The sequence below is a fragment of the Rhinoraja longicauda genome, chromosome 32, assembly GCF_053455715.1.
Source record: "Rhinoraja longicauda isolate Sanriku21f chromosome 32, sRhiLon1.1, whole genome shotgun sequence".
NCBI classification, from domain to species: Eukaryota; Metazoa; Chordata; class Chondrichthyes; order Rajiformes; family Arhynchobatidae; genus Rhinoraja; species Rhinoraja longicauda.
Genome location: NC_135984.1, coordinates 7,268,930 through 7,293,440, shown reverse-complemented (window position 1 = coordinate 7,293,440; position 24,511 = coordinate 7,268,930). Strand labels below are relative to the sequence as shown.

Genomic DNA, 24,511 nt, shown 5'->3' with positions numbered 1-24,511 from the left:
TCACTGCAGGCAAGGACGTTGTCACACAGTCTGGATGGCTCATCCTGCCCGCTGAGTTACTCCAGCTTTTAGTGTCTCCACCCTGAACACAGGCATCTCGCACGATGGCAACGCGGCAGATCTGAGGTCAGAACCTTCTCACTCAGAGACTGGTGGGTGCACGGAACCAGCTGCCAGAGCAGGCAGTTGAGGCACGTAGTATATCAACATTCAGTGGACGTTTGCACAGGTGCTTGCATAAAGGGATACTAGACCAAGTGAACCCGTTGGGCCCAAACCTCTCCTCCATTGGTGCAGCACCCTCTCCTACCCCCCTCACTCCCCTCCCCACTTCCCCTTCCCCCTCAACCCCCCTTATCCACCCTCCCTCCCCCCCACCTCCCTCCTCCTCCCTCTCTCTCCCTCCCCCCTCCCTCCATAGGAGATAGATTTAAACTTTAAAATGTGAATAACGTAAAAAATATAACACCGATTTCAATAAAACTACTTGCTTTACCATTAAAGCGACAACGGTGAGTAAGGCGGGCCTAAAATTGTCACAAGTAAATAAACAAACGAGAGTTTTAGTATATAGATGAGCCAAACATAAGCAAAGGGACAAGCTTAAGAGTCATAGAGCGTGGAAACAGGCCCTTTGGCCCAACTTGCCCACCCCGGCCAACATGTCCCATCTACACTAGTCCCACCTGCCTGCATTTGGCCCATATCTCTCCAATCCTGTCCTATCCATGTACCTGCCTAACTGTTTCTTAAACATTGCGATAGTACCTGTCTCAACTCCCTCCTCTGGCAGCTCGTTCCACACATGCACCACCTCTTGTGTGAAAAAGTTATCCCTCAGATACCTGTTAAATCTTTCCCCTTTCACCTTAAACCTATATCTTTTGGTTCTTGATTCCCCAACTCTGGGCAAGAGACTCTATGCGTCGACCCAATCTATTCCTCTCATGATTTTGTGCACCTCTATAAGATCCCCCTTCATCACCCCTTAGCCAGAGCATCTTGGTCAGTATGGACAAGTTGGGCCGACGGGCCTGCTCCGTGCTGTATGACTCTATTAGAATGTGGATTGGAAAGAAATTTTGGCTTAAAAAGAAGGTGCAAAGTACTGGAGTAACTCAGCGTGTGGGGCAGCATTTCTGGAGAACATGGATCGGTGAAGGGTTCTGACCTGAAACATCATCTATCCATCCATGTGTAGGAAGGAACTGCAAATACACAAAATGCTGGATTAACTCAGCGGGACAGGCAGCATCTCTTTCAGACCCTTCTTTCCTACACAAGGAACTGCAGATGCTGGTTTATACCGAAGATAGACACAAAGTGCTGGAGCAATTCAGCGGGTCAGGCAGCATCTCTGGAGAAAATGAATAGGTGGCATTTCGGGTCAGAATCCTTCCTCAGACTCACCTGTCGACGTCACCTATCCATGTTTGAATCAGGCTGCAGAAGGGTCCTGACCCAAAACATCGACTATCCATATTCTCCAGAGATGCTGCTTGACCCGCTGAGTTACTCCAGCACTTTGTGTCCTTTTTTTTATTAGTAACCTAGCATCTGCAGTTCCCTGTTTCTGCAGGAATGTTAGTGTGTCTGAGGTTGTCAGTGAGGTGAGGCATCGCATGCTAAGTTATAGCTGAAGCTGTCAAGTGGATTCCCAAAATAACAGCCGGCGTCTGGGTGCATTCATCCATGCAGGTCAACATCCCACAGATCACCATTCCCCAGCCGACGCCAATGAAGACTTCGCACTTCTTCACCCACGGATGTTTGAGAATGGATACTTTGTAAGCTCATAAGTGATAGGAACAGAATTAGGCCATTCGGACCATCAAGTGTACTCCCACCATTCAATCGTGGCTGATCTATCTCTCCCTCCTAACCCCATTCTCCTGCCTTCTCCCCGTAACCCCAGGCACCCTGGTGGATCAATAAAATGCACAAGTACCAAGGTCAACATTGATATCTATGTGTAGAAATATTTAACAAACGTACAGGTTTGTAGGTTGATTGGCTTGGTAAAGCTGTAAATTGTTCTTAGTGTGTGAAGGATAGTGTTAATGTGCGGGTATTGCTCGTCAGCATGGATTCGGTGGGCCGAAGGGCCTGTTTCCGTGCTGTATCTCTACATTAAACTGAACTAAACGCAAAATAAGTGGCCTAGAGATAACTGGCAGCCCGGAATATTATGCTGGACATGTTAGAATAATACATGGGGATGGATTAATAGTTATATTATCAGCTTTATATTATGTACTGTATGATGGATGGGCATTGACTGCTCTCCTTGGAGTGAAGGAGACTGAGGCATTAGTTTGGTTTGGTTTAGTTTAGACACGGCGCGGAAATAGGCCCTTCGGCCCACCGAGTCCGTGCAAACCAGCGATCCCCCCCACACGAGTACAACCCTACACATTAGGGACGATTTACAATCTTTTCTGAAGCCAATTAAGCCTTCAAACCTGTACGTCTTTGGAGTGTGGGAGGAAACCTGAGCACCCATGAGAAAACTCACGTGGTCACAGGGGGAACGTACAAACTGCGCCCGTAGTCAGGATCGAACCTGGGTCTCTGGCGTTGTCAGCGCTGCAAGGCAGCAACTCTACCACTGCGCCACTGTGTCGCCCTTTAAACCGTAGATGCTGGTTCAAACCGGATGGACACCCGTCAGATAGAGCTCTAGGGGCAAGCGGAATTAAGGGATATGGGGAGAAGGCAAGCACGGGTTCCTGATTGTGGAAGATCAGCCATGACCACAATGAATGGCGGTGCTGGCTCGAAGGGCGAAATGGCCTCCTATTCCCTATGTAATCTACGACACAAAAAGCTGGTCTGAAAAAAGGTCTCGACCCGAAACGTCATCTATTCCTTTTCTCCAGCGATGCTGCCTGACCCGCTGAGTTACTCCAGCATTTTGTGTCTCTGTGCCTGTGATTTGTGGTGGGGATGGTTGAGATCCATCCCTGGCAGGCTCATGTTGCATTGCGGAGATGCAGTCACGATGGACACACAGCCAACATTCAAAGGAATGAATTAAAATGCAAAGTCAATCCAAAATTCAGGTAGGGAAAGCAGCAGCATTATTTCCCTCTCTCTCCATCCCCCTCCCCCTTCCCAGTTCTCCCACCAGTCTTACTGTCTCCGACTACATTTTATCTCTGTTACCACCCACTCCCCTGACATCAGTCTGAAGTAGGGTTTCGACCCGAAACGTCACCCATTCCTTCTCTCCAGAGATGCTCCCTGTCCCCGCTGAGTTACTCCAGCATTTTGTGTCGACCTTCGATTGAAACCAGCATCTGCAGTTCCTTCATACACATTAAGCCATCAGCTCTCCCCACAGCCAAACCATGCTGGCAACTGCACAATCACAGCCCCGCTGAGGCCATTTTAATCACGGTGCAGCTATTCCAAACAGAGATCGGGCACAGAAAGGCAAACTCAGCATTTTGCAAATCATCCTTTCAAAAAAAATAGAAATGAATTCCGGTCCTTAAGGAAATCCTTAAATGAATGCGGTACAGTTGCTGACTCACAGCGCCAGAGTCCTGGATTCAATCCTGACTACAGGTGCTGTCTGTACGGAGTTTGTACGTTCTCCCCATGACCGCGTGGGTTTTCTCCGAGATCTTCGGTTTCCTCCCACACTCCAAAGACGTACAGGTTTGTAGGTTGATTGGCTTTATAGGAATGTTAAAATGCCCCTTGTGTGTGCAGGGTAGTGTTAATGTGCGGGGATCACTGGTCGGCGCAGACCCGTTGGGCCGATAGACCTGTTTCCACACTGTAACTCTGAACTACACTAAACTAAATGAATTCTGGTCAATCAGGGAAATCTGCTGCAAAGAGGCGGCGTGACTGAGTTGTTAATGCAGTGACTTCTCACACAAGATGGACGGACACACAGGCTGTTCCTCATTCATGGGTCTGTTCAGCTGCAAGTGACAGGCATGAATAGTCCCTCCGCTGACTGGATAGCGCGCAACAAAAGCTTTTCACTGAAGGTCAGTGCACGTGACAATAAACTAAAGTGAAACTCAGGGTGCTGTAAACATCCCGAACAGAACAAATGAGCTGATTTCAAGCAACAGGGGAGTAAAAGACTCCATTGCATGGGTATAACACACCTTTCAAAAAACATTTAGACAGGGGCATGGGTGTGGAACAGTTAATAGGAACCTGAGGGGTAACTTTTTCACACAATGAACAGCGGAAGAGTTGCTGCCTAACAGTGCTAGAAACCCAGGTTCGATCCTGACTACGGGTGCTGTCTGTGCGGAGTTTGTACGTTCTCCCCATGACCTGCGTGGGTTTTCTCCGAGATCTTCGGTTTCCTCCCACACTCCAAAAACGTACAGGTTTGTAGGTTATTTGGCTTTTGTAAATTGTCCCTAGTGTGCAGGAGTGCTAGTGTACAGGGTTGGCAGGAGAGGCTGGTTGGCATGGACTCAGTAGGCCGAAAGGCCTGTTTCTATGTTGCATCTCTAAAATCTAAAAGTCAGACGACTTCACCTGTGGAATGGTCTGCCTTTCATTGACTGGCCTAGTCAGCCACAGCGGGAAATGCAGCCACAGGTGAAACACAGGAAAAGAAACTGCAGATGCTGGTTTAAATCGAAGGTAGACACAAAATGCTGGAGTAACTCAGCGGGTCAGGCTGCATCTCGGGAGAGAAGGATTGGGTGACGTTTCGGGTCGAAACCCTTCTTCAGACTGATGTCAGGGGAGGGGGCGGGACCCGGCCCCCCGCCCCGAAACGTCACCCATTCCTTCTCTCCAGAGACGCTGCCTGTCCCGCTGAGTTACTCCAATATCTTGTGTCTATCATCAAAGCCACACCATCATCTCCCACAGATGGACGGATGTCAACCTAATTATACTTTTTTAAATAGGACTAAATAGCTAACCGCATAATCGCCACAATTAAATCAATCAAATACTAAATCATTTTGTTGGAAAGTTTATGAAGTACGATATTCATGTGAACGTCAGTGTGTTGGAGATGATGTTCAATTTCGATTTGTATTCAATCTAAATTTCACCAAATGAATGACTAATGCCTCTAATTTAATTATCTGTTGACGTGAACCAACTCTAGACTTTCTAAATAAGTCAGAGACATCTGTCATGATAAACAAGTTGTCATTTTGCAATCTCAGACTGCATTCCTCCTGTGCTGAACCACAGTGGCGGAGTGCTAGAGTTGCTGGCTTACAGCGCCAGAGACCTGTGTTTGATCCTGACCACGGGTGCTGGCTGTACGGAGTTTGCATGTTCTCCCCGTGACCAGCGTGGGGTTTTGCTGGGAGCTCGTTTCCTCTCACAGTCAGAAGATGTGTGGGTTTGTAGGTTAATTTGCTTTGGTAAAAATTGTCCCTGTGTGTAGGATAGTGTTAGTGTGCGCGGGGATCGCTGCTTGGCGTGGACTCGGTGGGCCGAAGGGCCTGTTTCCGCGCTGTATCTCTAAATGAAACTACTGAAAAACATGTCGTAGCATCTTTAAATGAGCCCTCTTACACTCTATATTCCCAGCGAAAGAAAAATCTCTCGTTTTCATTCCAAGCACGTTAATACATTGAGCCAAAACTTTCCTTGGCCAATCTGGTTATATCAAATTCATAGCAAGTTCAAAATGGAGATTTTATTTTCATTTCTGCTTCTAAAATGGATGTGAGAATTTCCCCCTGGAAAATCTATAGACGTGGTAGAGTTGCTGCCTTACAGCGCCAGGGACCCGGGTTCGATCCTGACCACGGGTGCTGTACGTGGACAGAATTTGTACGTTCTCCCTGTGACCGCGTGGGTTTTCTCCGGGTGCTCCGGTTTCCTCCCACACTCCAAAGACGTGCAGGTTTGTAGGTTAATTGTCTTCTGTGAATTGCCCCTAGTGTGTGTGTGTTTGTGTGTGTGTGTGTGTGTGTGTGTGTGTAGGATAGAATAAATTGTCCCTAGTGTGTAGGATAGTGCTAGTGTACGAGGTGATTGCAGGTTGGCGTGGACTCGGTGGGCCAAAGGTCCTTTTTTTCACACTGTATCTCTAAACTCAATGAGGGCAGTGATTCTTATCCCAATAAAAGTAGAGTTAGATAGAGCTCTTAGGGCTAGTGAAATCAAAGGATATGGGGAGAAGGCAGGAACGGGGTAATGATTGTGGATGATCAGCCATGATCACATGGTGGCTTGCACGAAGGGCCGAATGGCCTCCTCCTGCACCTATTGTCTATGTATCTATGTAATCTTTGGGACTCAAACATTATGGACTGGGGGTTGGGGGGGGAATGATTTGCTTTTTTGGGATGTGTCAGGAATGCTGATGCAGGAACTCTCTCCTCTAATGATTTTCCCAGATCGTGTTTTTGATGGGATTCAGTGATTACATTTGGTTCGATGTCCGCCATGTGAGATTGATCAATAAGGTGACTGCTGCAAAATGTCAATTTACCCCTGGAGGAGTCTGTGCTGCAATCTGTCCGATACAGCGCGTGAGAGAGTGTCAGACGCATACGACGGAGGGAGAAGGAGGAAAAGAACAAAGGAGGAAGCTGTCTCTCCCACTAGACAGTGTTGCAAGGAACGGCTCAGTATTAAAGGTTAAGTATTCCTCCAGGAATTCTACATCAATCTGCAGACCGGGAATTAACGCCCTTCCATGGCTACTAAATGTGCTTGTAACTTGCAGTCATAGAGTGATGCAGCGTGGAAACAGGCCCTTCGGCCCAACTTGCCCACACCGGCCAACATGCCCATCTACACTAGTCCCACCTGCCCGCGCTTGGCCCATATCCCTCCAAACCTGTCCTATCCATGTACCTGTCTAACTGTTTCTTAAACATTGGGATAGTCCCAGCCTCAACTGCCTCCTCTGGCAGCTCGTTCCATACACCCACCACCCTTTGTGTGAAAATGTTACCCCGAAGATTCTGATCAAATCTTTCCTCCCTCACCTTAAACCTATGTCCTCTGGTCCTCGATACCCCTACTCTGGGCAAGAGACACTGTGCGTCTATTCCTCTCATGATTTTATACACCTCGAAAGATCACACCTTATCCTCCTGCGCTGCAAGGAATAGAGAGCCGGCCTGCTCACCCTCTCCCTATGGCTCGGACCCACGAGTGTTGAAGGCAGTATGTGTACGGTGTGCACTGTAAGAGGAAGCTGGGCACGTGCGTGAGAATCTCTCAGGGACTTGGTGATTCACCACTGAATATCGAGTGTGATGCATCATCCCTGATTTTTTGCTGGCGGGAAGATAAATCACTTTCAGGAAGGGAGCCAGCTGCTTCCAGAGCCGTCTCCTCTCCCTCACACTCCTGTAGTTTGTCGAGGTTAGACGACGCGCAGGGCCTGGGCGTGTGGTTCGGTTCAGGTCTGCATAACCTGCGACTGCCTGAAGTAAAAAGCGGCACGGTGGCGCAGCGGTAGAGTTACTGCCTCACAGCACCAGAGACCCGTGTTCAATTCTGACTGCGGGTGCTGTCTGTACGGGGTTTGTATGTTCTCCCGGTGTCCTGCGTGGGTTTCCTCTGAGATCTTCGGTTGTTTCCTCCCACACTCCAAAGACATACAGGTTTGTAGGTGAATTGGCTTTCTGTAAATATAAATTGTCCCTCGTGTGTGTAGGCTGGTGTCAATGTGCGGGGACCACTGGTCGGCGCGGATTTGGTGGGCCAAAGAGCCTGTTTCCGCGCTGTATCTCTAAACAAAACTAAAAGAAGTTGAAAGCAGGATGTGGGAAGACGGGGACGTCGCTGGAGCTTCTGGGAGCTACACCTGCAAGAACTGTGTCCAGGTGCAGCTCCTGAAGGGACGTGTGGTGGAGTTAGAGAGGCAGTTGGATGACCTCAGGGCCATCCGGGAATGCGAGAGTTTCCTGGACAGGACCTATTGTGAGGCTGTCACGCCAAGGGTCCAGGTCGAGCGAAGGTGGGAGACTGTTTCAGGGGGGAGTGGACGTGGACGTGGACTACAGGAGACCCCAGTGGCTGTGCCTATTGCAAATAGGTATACCCTCTTGGGAACTGTCGGGGCAGAAGACGTTTCCAGTCCGAGTGGCGGACCTGTTGGCAAGGATACTCGACAGGGGAGACCGAAGTCTGGAAGAGCCGTAGTGGTCGGTGACTCCATAGTCCGAGGGACGGACAGAAGATTCTGTGGCAGCAGGAGGGACTTGAGGATGATCTGTTGCCTCCCTGGTGCCAGGGTTCAACACATCACAGACCGGCTTCAGAAAATCCTAGCGAGGGAAGGCGATCAACCTGAAGTCGTTGTGCACGTGGGCACGAATGACGTCGGGCGGAAGAGGAAGGAGGTGCTACAGCGGGAGTTTAGAGAGTTGGGAAAAACGCTGAGAAGTAGGACGTCGAAGGTAGTTATCTCTGGACTGCTACCGGTACCTCGTGCTGGTGAGGCCAGGAACAGAGAGATAGAGGGTATGAATTTATGGCTGAGGGACTGGTGCAGAGAGCAGGGATTTAGATTTCTGGACCACTGGGATCTCTTCTGGGCTAGGGGTGACTTGTACAAAAGGGACGGGTTGCATCTTAACAGCAGGGGGACAAACATTCTGGCAGGCAGGTTTGCTAGTGTGACACCTGTGGCTTTAAACTAAGTAGTGGGGGGGAGGGGTTAACAAATTGTGAATATGAAGATGAGGTAAAAGGGAATACAGGAGATATTGCAAAAGACTCTCGGAAGAATGGGAACAGAAGTTCTAGAGCGGAAAAGAAATTAAGGGCAGGGCCAATTGTGAACGATGTGAGAGGGAAGGTAAATACAGAAGTTAAAGTGTTGTACTTAAATGCGCGTAGTATAAAAAATAAAGTGGATGAGCTTGAGGCTCAGTTAGTCATGGGCAAGTATGATGTTGTAGGGATCACTGAGACATGGCTACAAGAGGACCAGGGCTGGGAACTGAATATTCAGGGGTACACAACGTATAGAAAAGACAGACAGGTGGGCAGAGGGGGTGGGGTTGCTCTGATGGTAAGGAATGATATTCATTCCCTTGCAAGGGGTGACATAGAATCAGGAGATGTTGAATCAGTATGGATAGAAATGAGAAATTGTAAGGGTAAAAAGACCCTAATGGGAGTTATCTATAGGCCCCCAAACAGTAGCCTCGACTTAGGGTGCAAGTTAAATCAGGAGATAAAATTGGCGTGTCAAAAATGTAATGCTACGGTGGTTATGGGAGATTTCAACATGCAGGTACACTGGGAAAATCAGGTTGGAAATGGACCCCAGGAAAGAGAGTTTGTAGAGTGCCTTCGAGATGGATTCTTAGAACAGCTTGTACTGGAGCCTACCAGGGAGAAGGCAATTCTGGATTTAGTGTTGTGTAATGATCCTGATCTGATAAGGGGACTAGAGGTAAAAGAGCCATTAGGAGGCAGTGATCACAACATGATAAGTTTTACTCTGCAAATGGAAAGGCAGAAGGGAAAATCGGAAGTGTCGGTATTACAGTATAGCAAAGGGGATTACAGAGGCATGAGGCGGGAGCTGGCCAAAATTGATTGGAAGGAGGCCCTAGCAGGGAAGACGGTAGAACAGCAATGGCAGGTATTCCTGGGAATAATGCAGAGGTTGCAGGATCAATTTATTCCAAAGAGGTGGAAAGACTCTAAGGGGAGTAAGAGACACCTGTGGCTGACAAGGGAAGTCAGGGACAGCATAAAAATTAAGGAGAGGAAGTATAACATAGCAAAGAAGAGTGGGAAGACAGAGGATTGGGACTCTTTTAAAGAGCAACAAAAGTTAACTAAAAAGGCAATACGAGGAGAAAAGATGAGGTACGAGGGTAAACTAGCCAATAATATAAAGGAGGATAGCAAAAGTTTTTTTAGGTACGTGAAGAGGAAAAAAATAGTCAAGGCAAATGTGGGTCCCTTGAAGACAGAAGCAGGGGAATTTATTATGGGGAACAAAGAAATGGCAGACGAGTTAAACCGTTACTTTGGATCTGTCTTCACTGAGGAAGATACACACAATCTCCCAAATGTTCTAGGGGCTGGAGAACCTAGGGTGATGGAGGAACTGAAGGAAATCCACGTTAGGCAGGAAATGGTTTTGGGTAGACTGATGGGACTGAAGGCTGATAAATCCCCAGGGCCTGATGGTCTGCATCCCAGAGTACTTAAGGAGGTGGCTCTAGAAATAGTGGAAGCATTGGAGATCATTTTTCAATGTTCTATAGATTCAGGATCAGTTCCTGTGGATTGGAGAATAGCAAATGTTATCCCACTTTTTAAGAAAGGAGGGAGAGAGAAAACGGGTAATTATAGACCAGTTAGTCTGACATCAGTGGTGGGGAAAATGCTGGAGTCAATTATAAAAGACGAAATTGCTGAGCATTTGGATAGCAGTAACGGGATCGTTCCGAGTCAGCATGGATTTACGAAGGGGAAATCATGCTTGACAAATCTACTGGAATTTTTTGAGGATGTAACTAGGAAAATTGACAAGGGAGAGTCAGTGGATGTGGTGTACCTCGACTTTCAGAAAGCCTTCGACAAGGTCCCACATAGGAGATTAGTGGGCAAAATTAGGGCACATGGTATTGGGGGTAGGGTACTGACATGGATAGAAAATTGGTTAACAGACAGAAAGCAAAGAGTGGGGATAAATGGGTCCCTTTCGGAATGGCAGGCAGTGACCAGTGGGGTACCGCAAGGTTCGGTGCTGGGACCACAGCTATTTACGATATACATTAATGACTTAGACGAAGGGATTAAAAGTACCATTAGCAAATTTGCAGATGATACTAAGTTGGGGGGTAGTGTGAATTGTGAGGAAGATGCAATAAGGCTGCAGGGTGACCTGGACAGGTTGTGTGAGTGGGCGGATACATGGCAGATGCAGTTTAATGTAGATAAGTGTGAGGTTATTCACTTTGGAAGTAAGAATAGAAAGGCAGATTATTATCTGAATGGTGTCAAGTTAGGAGGAGGGGGAGTTCAACGAGATCTGGGTGTCCTAGTGCATCAGTCAATAAAAGGAAACATGCAGGTTCAGCAGGCAGTGAAGAAAGCCAATGGAATGTTGGCCTTCGTAACAAGAGGAGTTGAGTATAGGAGCAAAGAGGTACTTCTACAGTTGTACCGGGCCCTGGTGAGACCGCACCTGGAGTACTGTGTGCAGTTTTGGTCTCCAAATTTGAGGAAGGATATTCTTGCTATGGAGGGCGTGCAGCGTAGGTTCACTAGATTAATTCCCGGAATGGCGGGACTGTCGTATGTTGAAAGGCTGGAGCGATTGGGCTTGTATACACTGGAATTTAGAAGGATGAGGGGGGATCTTATTGAAACATATAAGATAATTAGGGGATTGGACACATTAGAGGCAGATAACATGTTCCCAATGTTGGGGGAGTCCAGAACAAGGGGCCACAGTTTGAGAATAAGGGGTAGGCCATTTAGAACGGAGATGAGGAAGAACTTTTTCAGTCAGAGGGTGGTGAAGGTGTGGAATTCTCTGCCTCAGAAGGCAGTGGAGGCCAGTTCGTTGGATGCTTTCAAGAGAGAGCTGGATAGAGCTCTTAAGGATAGCGGAGTGAGGGGGTATGGGGAGAAGGCAGGAATGGGGTACTGATTGATAGTGATCAGCCATGATCGCATTGAATGGCGGTGCTGGCTCGAAGGGCTGAATGGCCTACTCCTGCACCTATTGTCTATTGTCTATTGTCTATTGTCTATTGTCTATTGGAGGAAATTGAAGAGTTTTGTAATTTTTTTTGTTGGTAGACTAATGAAATGGTTCAGATTCCCCAAAGGACTCTTTCTTTCCATTTGGTAAGTTGTCTGCATTCTGTGCTAAGCAAGTTATTCTGTTTTTGATAGCCTGCCTATACTGTTAGCTTCACTCGTGACGGATCCTTGATCCCATCAGTACTCCCATGGTATTGGTGCAAGTCAAGGAATGGCAGCCCTCTGTCGTCTGTCACTGTCTGCTTTCTGCGGTTTGTTTTTGGTTGCTTTGCCCGTCTTCAATGGGACATGTTGATATTAACATACACCGATCAACCAAAACATTATGACCATTGACAGGCGAAGTGAATAACATTGGTTATCTTGTTACAATGGCACCCTGCCAAGGGGTGGGATATATTAGGCAGCAAGTGAACAGTCAGTTCTTGAAGTGTTTGGTGCAGGAGAAATGGGCAGGAGTAAAGACCTGAGCGACTTTGACAAGGGCCAAATTGTTATGGCCAGACGACTGGGTCAGAGCATCTCTGAAACAGCAAGGCTTGTGGGGTGCTCCCGGTCAGCAGTGGTGAGTACCGTCCGACAGTGGTCCGAGGAGGGACAAACCACAAACCGGCGACAGGGTGTTGGGCGCCCAAGGCTCATCGATGCGCGAGGGCAATGAAGGTTATCCCGTCTGGTCCGAACTGACTCTGGGAAGACCACTAGGGACCATTTTTTACATTTACCAAGCCAATTAACCTACAAACCTGTACGTCTTTGGAGGAAACCGAAGATCTCGGAGAAAACCCACGCCGGTCACGGGGAGAACGTACAAACTCTGTACAGACACCACCCGTAGTCGGGATCGAACCCGGGCCTCTGGCGTTGCATTCGCTGTAAGGCAGCAACTCTACCGCTGCGCCACCGTGACCACCCAAGTTTTTTGTTTTCTAAGGTGCGATGTTTGTTTGCTCATATTGGTGCAATAGTTTGACATGGCTTGGCTGACTTACCAGTACATAGGAAAAACTTGGACTCCCCCACACTGACTTCACCTTGTGGTGGCATGATATCAACCTGCAGGGCAGCTAAAGAGAGAAAAAACACAGACATTAGACAAAGAGCCGCGGCCAAGACCGTCACACATCACGTGAAGAACAATCACAATCCTAACGAGGCACGCACATGTAAAACTTATCTTATGACCTCAAGAGATAGTTTCGAAGGTAACATGGTGACTGAATAGTGTATTGGTACAATTAATGACCAACGGGATACCGACAAACACCAAATGCAGTGATTTCACACTCAAATACATAAACCACCACACCATTGAGGAACACACCTTTGCAATTTGGCAACTAAAGGCCAGTGCAAACAGCTGGCTGGAGTTTATGGACCCTTGCAGAACTTTAGGGAGGAAACCGGAGCACCCAGAAAAAACCCACATGGTCACAGGGAGAACGTACAAGCTCCGCACAGACAGCACCCTTGGTCAGGATCGAACCCGGGCCTCTGGTGCTGTGAAACAGCAACTCTACCGCTGCCCCACTGTTACACCCCTGAAGAGGCATCTGGGTCAGCATTGGCAAATTGGGCCGAAGGGCCTGGTTCCGTGCTCAGACTCTGTGACAAGCTTGACATGAAACCCTGCATTGGTTCAAATGTAAATTGCTTAGCTTGTGCCTTTCGATGTAATACTGTTTAGTTACAGGTTAATAGACAAGCTCCTTTTTTGTAGATCTGGTGATTTGTTCACCAGTGAAACAATGCAAATTCAAAGAGCAGGCAACCCTATGAAGAATGCAAGGCGCGTTGTTGTGTGCCTCCACGTCCTAGTTCTTATTCATGTTCATAAGTGACAGGAGCAGAATTAGGCCATTTGGCCCATCGAGTCTACTCAGCCATTAAATCATGGCTGGTCTAGCTTCCCCTCTCAACCCCATTCTCCTGCCTTCTCCCCATAACCCCTGACACCCGTACTAAAAAAGAATCTGTCTATGTGTGGGAAAGAACTGCAATGCCGGTCCAAATCAAAGGCAGACACAAAACGCTGGAGCAACTCAGCGGGACAGGCAGCATCTTCAGCGAGTAGGAATGGGTGACGCCTTGGTTCTGGGGAAGAGTCTCGCCCATTCCTTCTCTCTGGGGATGCTGCCTGTCCCGCTGATTTACACCAGCGTTTTGCGTCTGCCTAAGAATCTATCTATCCTTGCCTTAAAAATATCCATTGACTTGGCCTCCGCAACCTTCTGTGGCGATGAATCCCGCTTCTGAAATTCTTAAAATATCTGCCTCAATAATGGGTTTTTAAAAACACTGTCTGATCAGAGATGAGCCGCTGCACAAGGATCTCAATGCTGCTCAGGTGGATCTACTAATGAGGCTCACATCTCACGCAAGCTGAATGCTAAACCATTCACGCTGCAAGCTTGACCGAAGAGGATTGCTTGTCTTTAGTAATATCTTTATCCTTTATCTTTCGTTTTCATCGCGCCAGATTTTTAATCAAGGCAGCAGATAAGACCTTTATTTCTGAAGAACAATACCGCCTGTACATTTTCCCTGGGGGATAGTGGTTCTGCCATGCCGCCAGTTGCCGTGGTAACCGTCATTTTGACCCACACTCAGGGAATGCTCACTCTCTGATCTCATTTACCTGCAGGGCTGCTATTTTTCCTCGGCTAAGTACTGTAATTAAGTTCTGCTCAGAGTGGCTAAGATAGCAATTAGAAGCCAACAGTCTCTTTTGATCGCAAATCTAACAGAGAGAAATAAAAAAACAAATGATTATAATTTCAGGTTATTACAATGCATCAGTTGTCAGGATCTCTCATTAAGTGTTCTATTAACAGTTGCTGCCTTCCTTCACAGCAACTCACATGAGCCGTGCTGGCTCGGAAATGTTACAGGTCACAAACAAGATCTTTAATATTGCCGTCGTAACCAAAGTATCGAGAAGGTGCTGTTGCAACTTGCATTTCTGCGCTTCCTCAAGGCAGATCCTCAAAAAGATGAGGAGAGGATGTTTCCACTCGTGGGAGAGTCCTGGACCAGAGGGCACAGCCTCAGAATGTGCAGGAGTTACTTCAGAATGGAGTTGAGGAGGAATTTCTTTAGTCAGAGGGTAGTAAGTCTTTGGAAGTCATTGCCACAGTCGGAGGGTGGAGGCCAAATCATTGGGTATTGTTAAAGTGGCGATTAATAAGTTCTTGATTAGCAAGGACGTGAAAGGTTATGGAGAGAAGGCAGGAGAATGGAGTTGAGAGGGAAAAATAGATCAGCCATGATCAAATGGTAGAGCAGATTTGAAGGGCCAAATGGCCTAATTCTGCTCATCGGTCTTATGATCTTCTAATACTGAGTTCCTTCAGCACTTGGCGTGTTGCTCAACATTTGGTGCGATGTCAGATGACCCTTTGGTTCCCTGAACCTCCCACAGTCTCGGGTCCTAACTCTCTGTCATGGCATTGTTAGGGCGGCTAAGTGGCGCAGTGGTAGAGTTGCTGCCTCACAGCGCCAGACATCCAGGTTCGATCCGAGCCATGGGTGCCGTCTGTACGGAGATTGTACGTTCTCCCCGTAACCTGCGTGGGTTGAGAACTGAGTGTTTCTAGGAAGTGAAAGGGTGAGGTGAGACAGAGGTTAGAAATGTACTGTCTGAAGAAGGGTCTTGACCCAAAACGTCACCCATTCCTTCTATCCAGAGATGCTGCCTGTCCCGCTGAGTTACTCCAGCATTTTGTGACTATCTTCGGTATAAACCAGCATCTGCAGTTTCTTCCTACACATTAGAAAAGTACCTCTCCATCTGGGTTTTCTCCAGGTGCTCCGGTTTCCTCCCACATTCCAAAGACATACAGGTTTGTAGGTTAATTGGCTTTGGTAAAGATTGTAAATGTCCCTAGTGTATAGGATAGTGCTAGTGTACGGGGTGATCGCTGGTCGGCACAGACTCGGTGGGCCGAAGGGCCTGCTTCTGTGCTGTATCTCTAAAGTAAAGGCTCTCTATCTGTGTGCCAGGGATATTCTGAGAAAATACCGATGAACACACTCAACCACTGCAGAATTCTTAATGAAAATTGATTACAACGTGGAATTTATTGCCAATTGCTCAATGGGAAATTTATTACCAACTTCAGCTACTACCAATTTGTTCTTTTTATTTTGCCAGATATCATTTTGTCAACTGACTACTTTTAGCAATCTCATGCATCTTTTATTGAGCAAACTGTTTATTCACTGCTTTTGCTACTGTGGAAACCGTGAGTTATCATGAAAGGGTTTGAAGGTAGACACAGAATGCAGGAGTAACTCAGCGGGACAGGCAGCATCTCTGGAGAGAAGGAATGGGTGACGCTTCGGGTCGACACCCTTCTTCAGACTGGTCTGAAGTCCAGTCTCGACCCGAAACGTCACCCATTCCTTCTCTCCAGAGATGCTGCCTGTCCCGCTGAGTTTTTCTCCAGCATTTGTGTCTACCTTCGATTTAAACCAGCATCAGCAGTTCTTTCCTACACATGGAAGGGATTGAGATCTCTTATGGAATTGGAGTAGGGAAGTGTACATGTGCTTACTAAATATTCATGTCATAAAACAGACTCAGTAAATTTGTATATTAAATATCGCAGAGCAGACAACAACACGTAGATGTCCTTCACTGGTTCTTTAACTGTGATCAACTACAACATTTTCAATGAGATTCAAAACAGCTTTGATCACATTACTAACACTTCTTATTCATGGATTTTTATTCCTCCACAATCATCTGAGTTGTTTGTAACCGTCTCTACTGATCTCCATATCCAAGAGTCCGATCATATCCAGATATCATATCAAGGTGGGACAGTGGCACAGCGGTAGAGTTGCTGCCTCACAGCGTCAGAGACCCGGGCTCGACCCTGACTACGGGTGCTGTCTGTACGGAGTTTGTACCTTCTCCCCGTTGACCTGCGTGGGTTTTCTCCAAGATCTTCGGTTTCATCCCACACTCCAAAGACGTGCAGGTTTGTGGGTCAATTGACTTGGTATAATTGTAAGTTGCCCCTTGTGTGTGCAGGATAGTGCTAGTGAGCGGGGATCGCCGGTTGAAGGGCCTGCAGATTCTATAAACTAAACTAAATTTATAAATGAGTAAAATACCACAGGCTGCCTTTGCACGATTAATTCCAGCAGCCCTGAGAGAGCAGCCAGTGACAGGGCAAGAGGACGGACAATCTTCCACAGCCAGGTTAGTGTTATTGATGTCAGCCCCTGGGCAGCAGACTCTGCCTCCTATGTGCCTGGTTCAATGAGCAGCAACTCTAGCCGAAGCGCCGCACAGCAAGGTGTGTTCACCGCCAACCTCCAGCTCGCAACCCGTCAACACAGCCTCACCCCCCAATGATGGACACAAAATTGCTGGAGTAACAGCGGGACAGGACGCATCTCTGGAGAGAAGGAATAAGTGACCTTTCGGATTGAGATACTTCTGAAGGAGGGTGCCTTCTTCAGAATAGAAATTCCTTCTCGCCAGAGATGCTGCCTGTCCCGCTGAGTCACTCCAGCAATTTTGTGTCTATCTTTGGTGTAAACCAGCATTGCAGTTCCTTCCTACACACAAGCCACATCCACTGCTTGGTAGAGAGGTCCAGTGGATGGAAGCTGGCAAAGGAAGGTGCGTTGTGTTGAGGGTTTACTGAAGAACACCCTTTGGAATGGATTGAGTGAATGCACACAGTCTTTTACCCAGAGTAGGGGGAAATCAAGAACCATGGGACATCGCTACAACGTGAGGTGGCAAAGAATGAATAAGAATCTGAGGATCAACTTTTTTTGTACACGTGGGTGGTGAGCAAATGAAACGAGCTGCAAGTGGAGGTAGTTGAGGCAGGTATTATCAAAACATTTAAGAGACATTTGGACAGGTACATGGATAGGATAGGTTTAGAAGGATATGGGCCAAACGTAGGCTGGAGGGACCCATTGCAGATGAGGAACGTTGGTCAGCATGGGCAAGTTGAGCTGAAGGGCCTGTTTCCACACTGTCTAACTCTATGATTGTGTTAACGTGCTGAATCTGCTGGGCACCGTACAGGTTATTTAATTGACTGAGGTTAAATTGCCCAGTTGACATGATTGGGGTTTGATGTTTATGGTACAGACCTGGAGTCCAGGCAGTTGGTTATCACAACACAAAGTGCAGGAGGAATTCAGCGGGTCAGGTAGCAACTGTGGAGGGAAAAGACAGGCGACGTTTTGGGTTGGGACCCATCTAGCCTGTGATACAAACAGTAAACCTAAGCAGGACAACAGTAGCTCATGGATTCCATGGCCTGAGTTTAGTTTAGAGATACTAGGAGGAACCAGACCCTTTGGCCCACTGAGTCTGCACTGACCAGTGATCCCCGCACACTAACAATATCCTCCACACACGAGGGACAATTTTACATTGACACCAAGCCAATTAACCTACAAACCTGCACGTCTTTGGAGTGTGGGAGGATACCGAAGATCTCGGAGAAATCCCACGCAGGTCACGGGGAGAACGTACAAACTCCGCACAGACAGCACCCTTAGTTTGGATCGAACCCGGGTCTCTGGTGCTGTAAGACAGTACCTCTACCGCTGCGCCACCGTGCCGCCCAAATCTCTGCATACAATTCCTCACCAGTTATTCAGGTCAAACTACGAGGTAAAATTGGGATGCTTCACTCAACCTCTCCCCCTTTACCTTGCAAACTGTTGGAGTTTTGTTATCTGAAAGAACAGAACTTATGTACACTTGGCAGAATGTACAACTTTAAAAAGTTTGAACATGCCAGAAAGCTGTGACCCAATTATTCTCTGATCTATACTTTCATTCCTGTGTTCAAATTTTGCTCAAAGTAACTCACTCTGTAAGTATTAGTCTATTCTTAAATAATGAAGCAAACTGTTAACAAAACAAGATTCAATATCCCAAGAGTAACAAATTATTTTACTTCACAACAAAGGGCACGAGTTCATTCTTAATTAAATATTTTTTTAATTAAAGATAGAAATTGAAAAATGTTCTAATCAACGTTGATTAAATGTGGTCTTTTGATCTGGTTGTGGAGGGGAATTAGTATGCGGCAAGTGTCATTCAACTAATAATCTTAACGAACAATTACTGCCCAAACTAAATTAACTCTGGAGGCACAAGGAAGTGCAAATGCTGGAATCTTGACCAAAACACACAGTGCTGGAAGACCACAACAGCTCAGGCAGCACCTGTGGAGGGAAATAGACCAATGACGTTTCAGGTCAGCAACCATCTTCCGAAGAAGAGTCCCAAATCAAAACACTGTCAGTCCATTCCTTCTACAAATTCTGCCTGACCTGTTGAGTTCCTCTAGCCTTTTGTTAAATTTAAATCTGGCCTCACTGATAAAGTGTAGGGCATTTTTTTTGTGTATTAAGAGTCTGAAGAAGGGTCTCGATCCGAAATGTCACATATTCCTTTTCTCCAGAGATACAGCCTGACCCGCTGAGTTACTCCAGCATTTTGCGTCGATCTTCGGTGTAAACCAGCATCTGCAGTTTATTCCTACACATGGATTTCTAGCTGCTAGGTTTGGGCAACTGGATTTATCTTAGGAGTCGACATGGAGGGATAGCAACGGAATAGAATAAAATGAAACGTTAGCGTTCACAAATTTTAAGCCGTTTGACGGCACTGGGCCTGTACTCGCTGGAGTTTAGAATAATGAGGGGGAACCTCATTGACACTTACCGTATAGTGAGCGGCCTGGATAGTGTGGATGTGTAGAGGATGTTTCCACTAATGGGAGAGTCTAGGACCAGATGGCACAGCCTCAGAATAAAAGGACGCATCCTCAGAAAGAAAATGAGGAGGAATTTCTTTAGTCAGAGGGTGGAGAATCTGTGGAATTCATTGCCATAGACGTCAGTGGAGGCCAAGTCTTTGGGTATTTTTAAAGTGGAGATTGACAGATTCTTGAATAGTATGGGTGTCAAAGGTAACAGGGAGATGGCAGGAGAATGGGGTTGAGAGGGAATGATAGACAGACAATAGGTGCAGGAGTAGGCCATTTGGCCCTTCGAGCCAGCACCGCCATTCAATGTGATCATGGCTGATCATTCTCAATCAGTACCCCGTTCCTGCTTTCTCCCCATACCCCCTGACTCCGCTATCCTTAAGAGCTCTATCTAGCTCTCTCTTGAATGTATTCAGAGAATTGGCCTCCACTGCCCTCTGAGGCAGAGAATTCCACAGATTCACAACTCTCTGACTGAAAAGGTTTTTCCTCATCTCTGTTCTAAATGGCTTACCCCTTATTCTTAAACTGTGGCCCCTGGTTCTGGACTCCCCCAACATTGGGAACATGTTTCCTGCCTCTAACGTGTCCAACCCCTTAATAATCTTATACGTTTCGATAAGATCCCCTCTCATCCTTCTAAATTCCAGTGTATACAAGCCTAGTTGCTCCAGTCTTTCAACATATGACAGTCCCGCCATTCCGGGAATTAACCTAGTAAACTTACGCTGCACGCCCTCAATAGCAAGAATTTCCTTCCTCAAATTTGGAGACCAAAACTGCACACAGTACTCCAGGTGCTCCAGGATAGGTACGCCATGGTTGAATGGCGGAGTAGGCCTTGTGGCCGAATGGCCTAATTCTGCTCCTATAACTTATGAACCCTCAATATCTGGGCACAGACATCTCCTTTCCATCCCTTGAGTGTGTATGGCTGGCAACATTTATCTAGGTCCTAAACCAAACCCCCGCAAACTTGAGTAGCAATCCTGTTAGACTGAGTGTCAATTCATTAACTGATTCGTGCACACAATCGAAGCTGTTATCAGGCAACCAAACCATCTTATCAACAGCTAGAGAGCCGTCCTGAACTACTGCCTACCTCATTGGAGGCCCTCAGATGTATCTTTGATCAGAGTTCACTGGCCTTTATCTTGCACTCAACGTTATTCATGTTATTCCCTTTATCGTGTTTCTGCACCCTGTGGACCTCTCGATTGTAATCATGCATTGTCTTTCCGCTGACTAGTTAGCATGCGACAAAAGCTTTTCACCGTACCGTAAACTAAATTGAACCTCAAAACTAAACTCAGCTTTGACCAAACAGGAAAATGATGGGCCAGTTAAGTTTATTTTTCAGGCCACAGAAGGATGTTGGTGCAAGTCTCTTTTTATCAGCAACACATTATTACGGTGAAGCATTCTCAACATTAAACTGAGCAAAATATCCAACTAAACAGCAGGTGGACTCACCGCCATTATCACTCTTCCTTCTACACATCATTAACTATCTCTCAATTTGCTCTGCTACGCATTCTTGATTTTATTGGACCCCAAAGCTCTGGAATTCTCTCACTCGAGAATCTAAAGGGATCGACGGTGAGACTAATGCAGGCAGATGGAGATGTAGATAGAAGGTCATGCATGAAAACCAGATACAATACCAGACTCAGTTATTAAGGAGGTAACGGCAGAACATTGGGAAAGTCATAATCCGGTTAACCAAAGGCAGCATGATGTCATGGAAGGGAAATCAGGTCCAACAAAATGACTGAAGTAGATCGTGCAGGACGGAACTGCAGGTGCTGGTTTGAACTGAAGAAAGGCCCAAAATGCTGGAGTAACTCAACGGGACAGGCAGCATCTCTGGAGACAAGGAATGGGTGACGTTTCGGGTCGAGACCCTTCTTCAGACTGAACGTAGAAATAGATTGTAGTGTACAGGGAGTGGATGCAAAAGTGGGATAATGTGGAACTAGTGCGAATGGGCGATCGATGGTTGGAATGGACTCGGTGGGCCAAAGGGCCTGTTTCCATGCTGTGTCTTTCAATCAATCAAGTTAATTTGTGTTCTAGATTGGATGGAATTCTTGATTACTAAGGGTGTCGAAGGTTATGGGGAGAAGGCAGGAGAATTGGATTGAGAGGGAAATATAGGTCAGCCATGATTGAATGGCGGAGTGGACCCTATGGGCCGATTGGCCTACTTCTGCACCTTGAACTTATGAACATCCAGATTTAGCAATTGAAGGTATCATGAAGATACAAGTAAAAGAAAACCCTCAAAGTGCTGCAGTAACTCAGCAGGTCAGGTAGCATCTCTGGAGGCTGAAGAAAGTAGACTCAATGGCTGAATGGATCCTAGAGTTTATGAACTAATGGAACCAGGAGTTGTAATACATTTGGATTGTCAGTACTTGTTCGGCAATTGTGATTTGCAAAAGGTTATTTTGCAAGAGCACGTGATTTGTGAGGAAACACACTGGCATGGACAGACTATTGGCCAACTTTCAGGAAGCCATGACTCGGAACAAAGGGATCATTTTGAGGTTGGCAACCGGGACTCAGCAGAGTATCACTGAGGCCACAATTGTTCAGGTTCAGGTTTATTACTGTCAAATGTACTGAGTTTTTGTTACGCATGCTATCCAAACAGATCAGACATACCATACATAGATACCAATTGTTCAATTTCAAGTGTGGCATGGTGATGCAGCGGTAGAGCTACTGCCTTACAGCGCCAGAGACCCAGGTTCGATCCTGACTACAGGTGCTATCCGTTCAGAGTTTGTACATTCTCCCCGTGACTGCATGGGTTTTCTCCAAGTGTTCTGCCTTCCTCCCACACTCCAAAGATGTACAGGTTTGTAGGTTAATTGGCTTCGGTAAAAATTGTATATTGTCCCTAGTGTGTAGGATAGTGCTAGTGCACGGGGATCGTTGGTTGGCGCTGGCCCAGTGAGCGGGAGGGCCTGTTTCTGCAGTATCGCTAAACTACAATAGAGCAAAGGGGAAGATACAGGGTGCAGGATATAGTTCTCAAATTTGCAGCAGATTGTAGCGCATCAGTTCCACAAAGTCCAATGTCCTCAATGGGACAGAGGTGAATCAGACAGCTATCACCACGAGCTGTGAAATGCAGTTTATGGAAGGACCATTCAGAGGCCTGGTAACAGAGGGTAAGACGGTGTTCCAGTGTCTGGTGGTACACACTTTCATGCTTCTGTCCCTTCAGTCGTACGGGAGCAGGAAGAAGAAGGAATGACCGGGGGTGGGAGAAGTCTTTGATTATGTTAGTTGCTCTTCCGAGGCATTGTGAAGCGTAGATGCAGTCGATGGTGGGGAGTCTGGTGTGTGTGATGGACTGGGCTACATTTACAACTCTCTGCAATTTCTTGCAGGCTTGGGCAGAGCTGTTCCCAAACCAAGCCGTGATGCACCCTGACAGCATATTCTCAACGGTGCATCAGTCGGAGATTGTAAGTCATTGGGGACATGCTGAATTTCCTCAGTTCACCTCAGGAGGCCTGTCTGTGGCTTCTTGACAAATATATTAATGACTTATAGAGGAAGGAAACAAATGTATTATCGCCAAATTTGTGGTTGATACAAACATGCCTGTGTGTGGAGTTTGACCACATTGGTTTTCTCCGGATGCTTCGGTTTCCTCTCACGTTGCAAAGACTTGTTGGTTTGTGGGTTAATTTTCCTAACATTTGCCCTGAGTGTGCAGGGCGTGGATGCGTAAACAACACAGAACTAGTTGTGAACGGGTGAACAATGGTTGGCGTGGACTCAGCGGGCTGGTTTCCAGGCTGTCTCTCTAAACTAATCTAAACTAAGCTCAGCAGGTCAAACATCTCTGTGGAGGTAATGGACAGGCGACGTTTCAGATTGGGACTGCCATAATCTCCACCCAAGTCTAGTTTAGAATAGTTTCGAGATACAGCATTAAAACAGGCCCTTTGGCCCACTCAGTCTGTGCTGACCATCGGTCACCCATTCACACTAGTTCTATGTTATCCCACTTTCTCATCCTACATACTAGGGACAATTTACAGAAGCCAATTAACCTACACACCTGCACGTCTTTGGAGCATGGGAGGAAGCCGGAGGACCCGGAGAAAACCCACATGGTCATGGTGAAAATGTACAAACTCCGCACGGACAGCACACATAGTCAGGATCGAGCCCGGGTCTCTGGCGCGGTTAGGCAGCAACTCTACCGCCGCGCCACACAAGTATATGGTGGGCGTGCACACAGACACAGCCCAATTTTCAGCGCACCCATATCAGCTGCTGCACTCTCTTTGATCCACAAGGAACATTTCTGGGAGCCATTTTAACTGGGCGGCACAGTGGCACAACGGTAGAGTTGCTCCCAGAGAACCAGGTTCGATCCTGTCTGAATGGGGTTTGTACGTTCTCCGAGTGACCACGTGGGTTTTCTCCGGGTGCTCCCGCACTCCAAAGTCATGCAGGTTTGTAGGTTAATTGGCTTTGGTAAGTTGTACAAAATTGTCCCTGGTGCGTGTAAGTTAGTGTACAAGGTGATTGCTGGTCGGCGTGGACTCAGTGGGCAGAAGGGCCTGTTTCCACACTGTATTCCTAAAGTTTGAAGTTTAACGTGAGACAAATAAAAAGACAGCTGTTTGGCAATTATAGATGACGACAGCACTGCAGAAATAGACAGGCTGCAGTAACTGAGGTGATATTCTTCAATAATCACTAGACTGCGTTGTATCTCATTAAGGCTAATTGGGCAGTTTAAAGATATTTCTAAGAAATAAAAGTGGAGCTGTTGCTAGGACAACTCAGCAGCTGATGGAACGATTGCCATGGCTAGAGTAAGAAAATAACTGCAGATGCTGGTACAAATAGAAGGTATTTATTCAAAAAATGCTGGAGTAACTCAGCAGTTCAGGCAGCATCTGCAAAATCCCAGTTCAGTTCAGTTTCAGTTCAACGTGTAGGAAGGAACTGCAGATGCTGGTTTAAACCGAAGATAGACACAAAGTGCTGGATTAACTCAGCGGGACAGGCAG

The 24,511-nt window shown here is 46.9% G+C and overlaps 1 protein-coding gene across 10 annotated transcripts in view; it reads right to left on the bottom strand.

Annotated features, from left to right (window-relative positions):
* The window catches only part of ncam1a (neural cell adhesion molecule 1a), a 372,742-nt gene that overhangs the window by 158,240 nt on the left and 189,991 nt on the right, over window positions 1–24,511 (bottom strand). For all 10 annotated transcript variants that reach the window (XM_078426956.1, XM_078426961.1, XM_078426957.1 and 7 more), the window contains exon 2: window positions 12,699–12,773. In XM_078426956.1, the coding sequence (XP_078283082.1) occupies window positions 12,699–12,773 (75 nt within the window). The remainder of the gene's footprint in view (window positions 1–12,698; window positions 12,774–24,511) is intronic.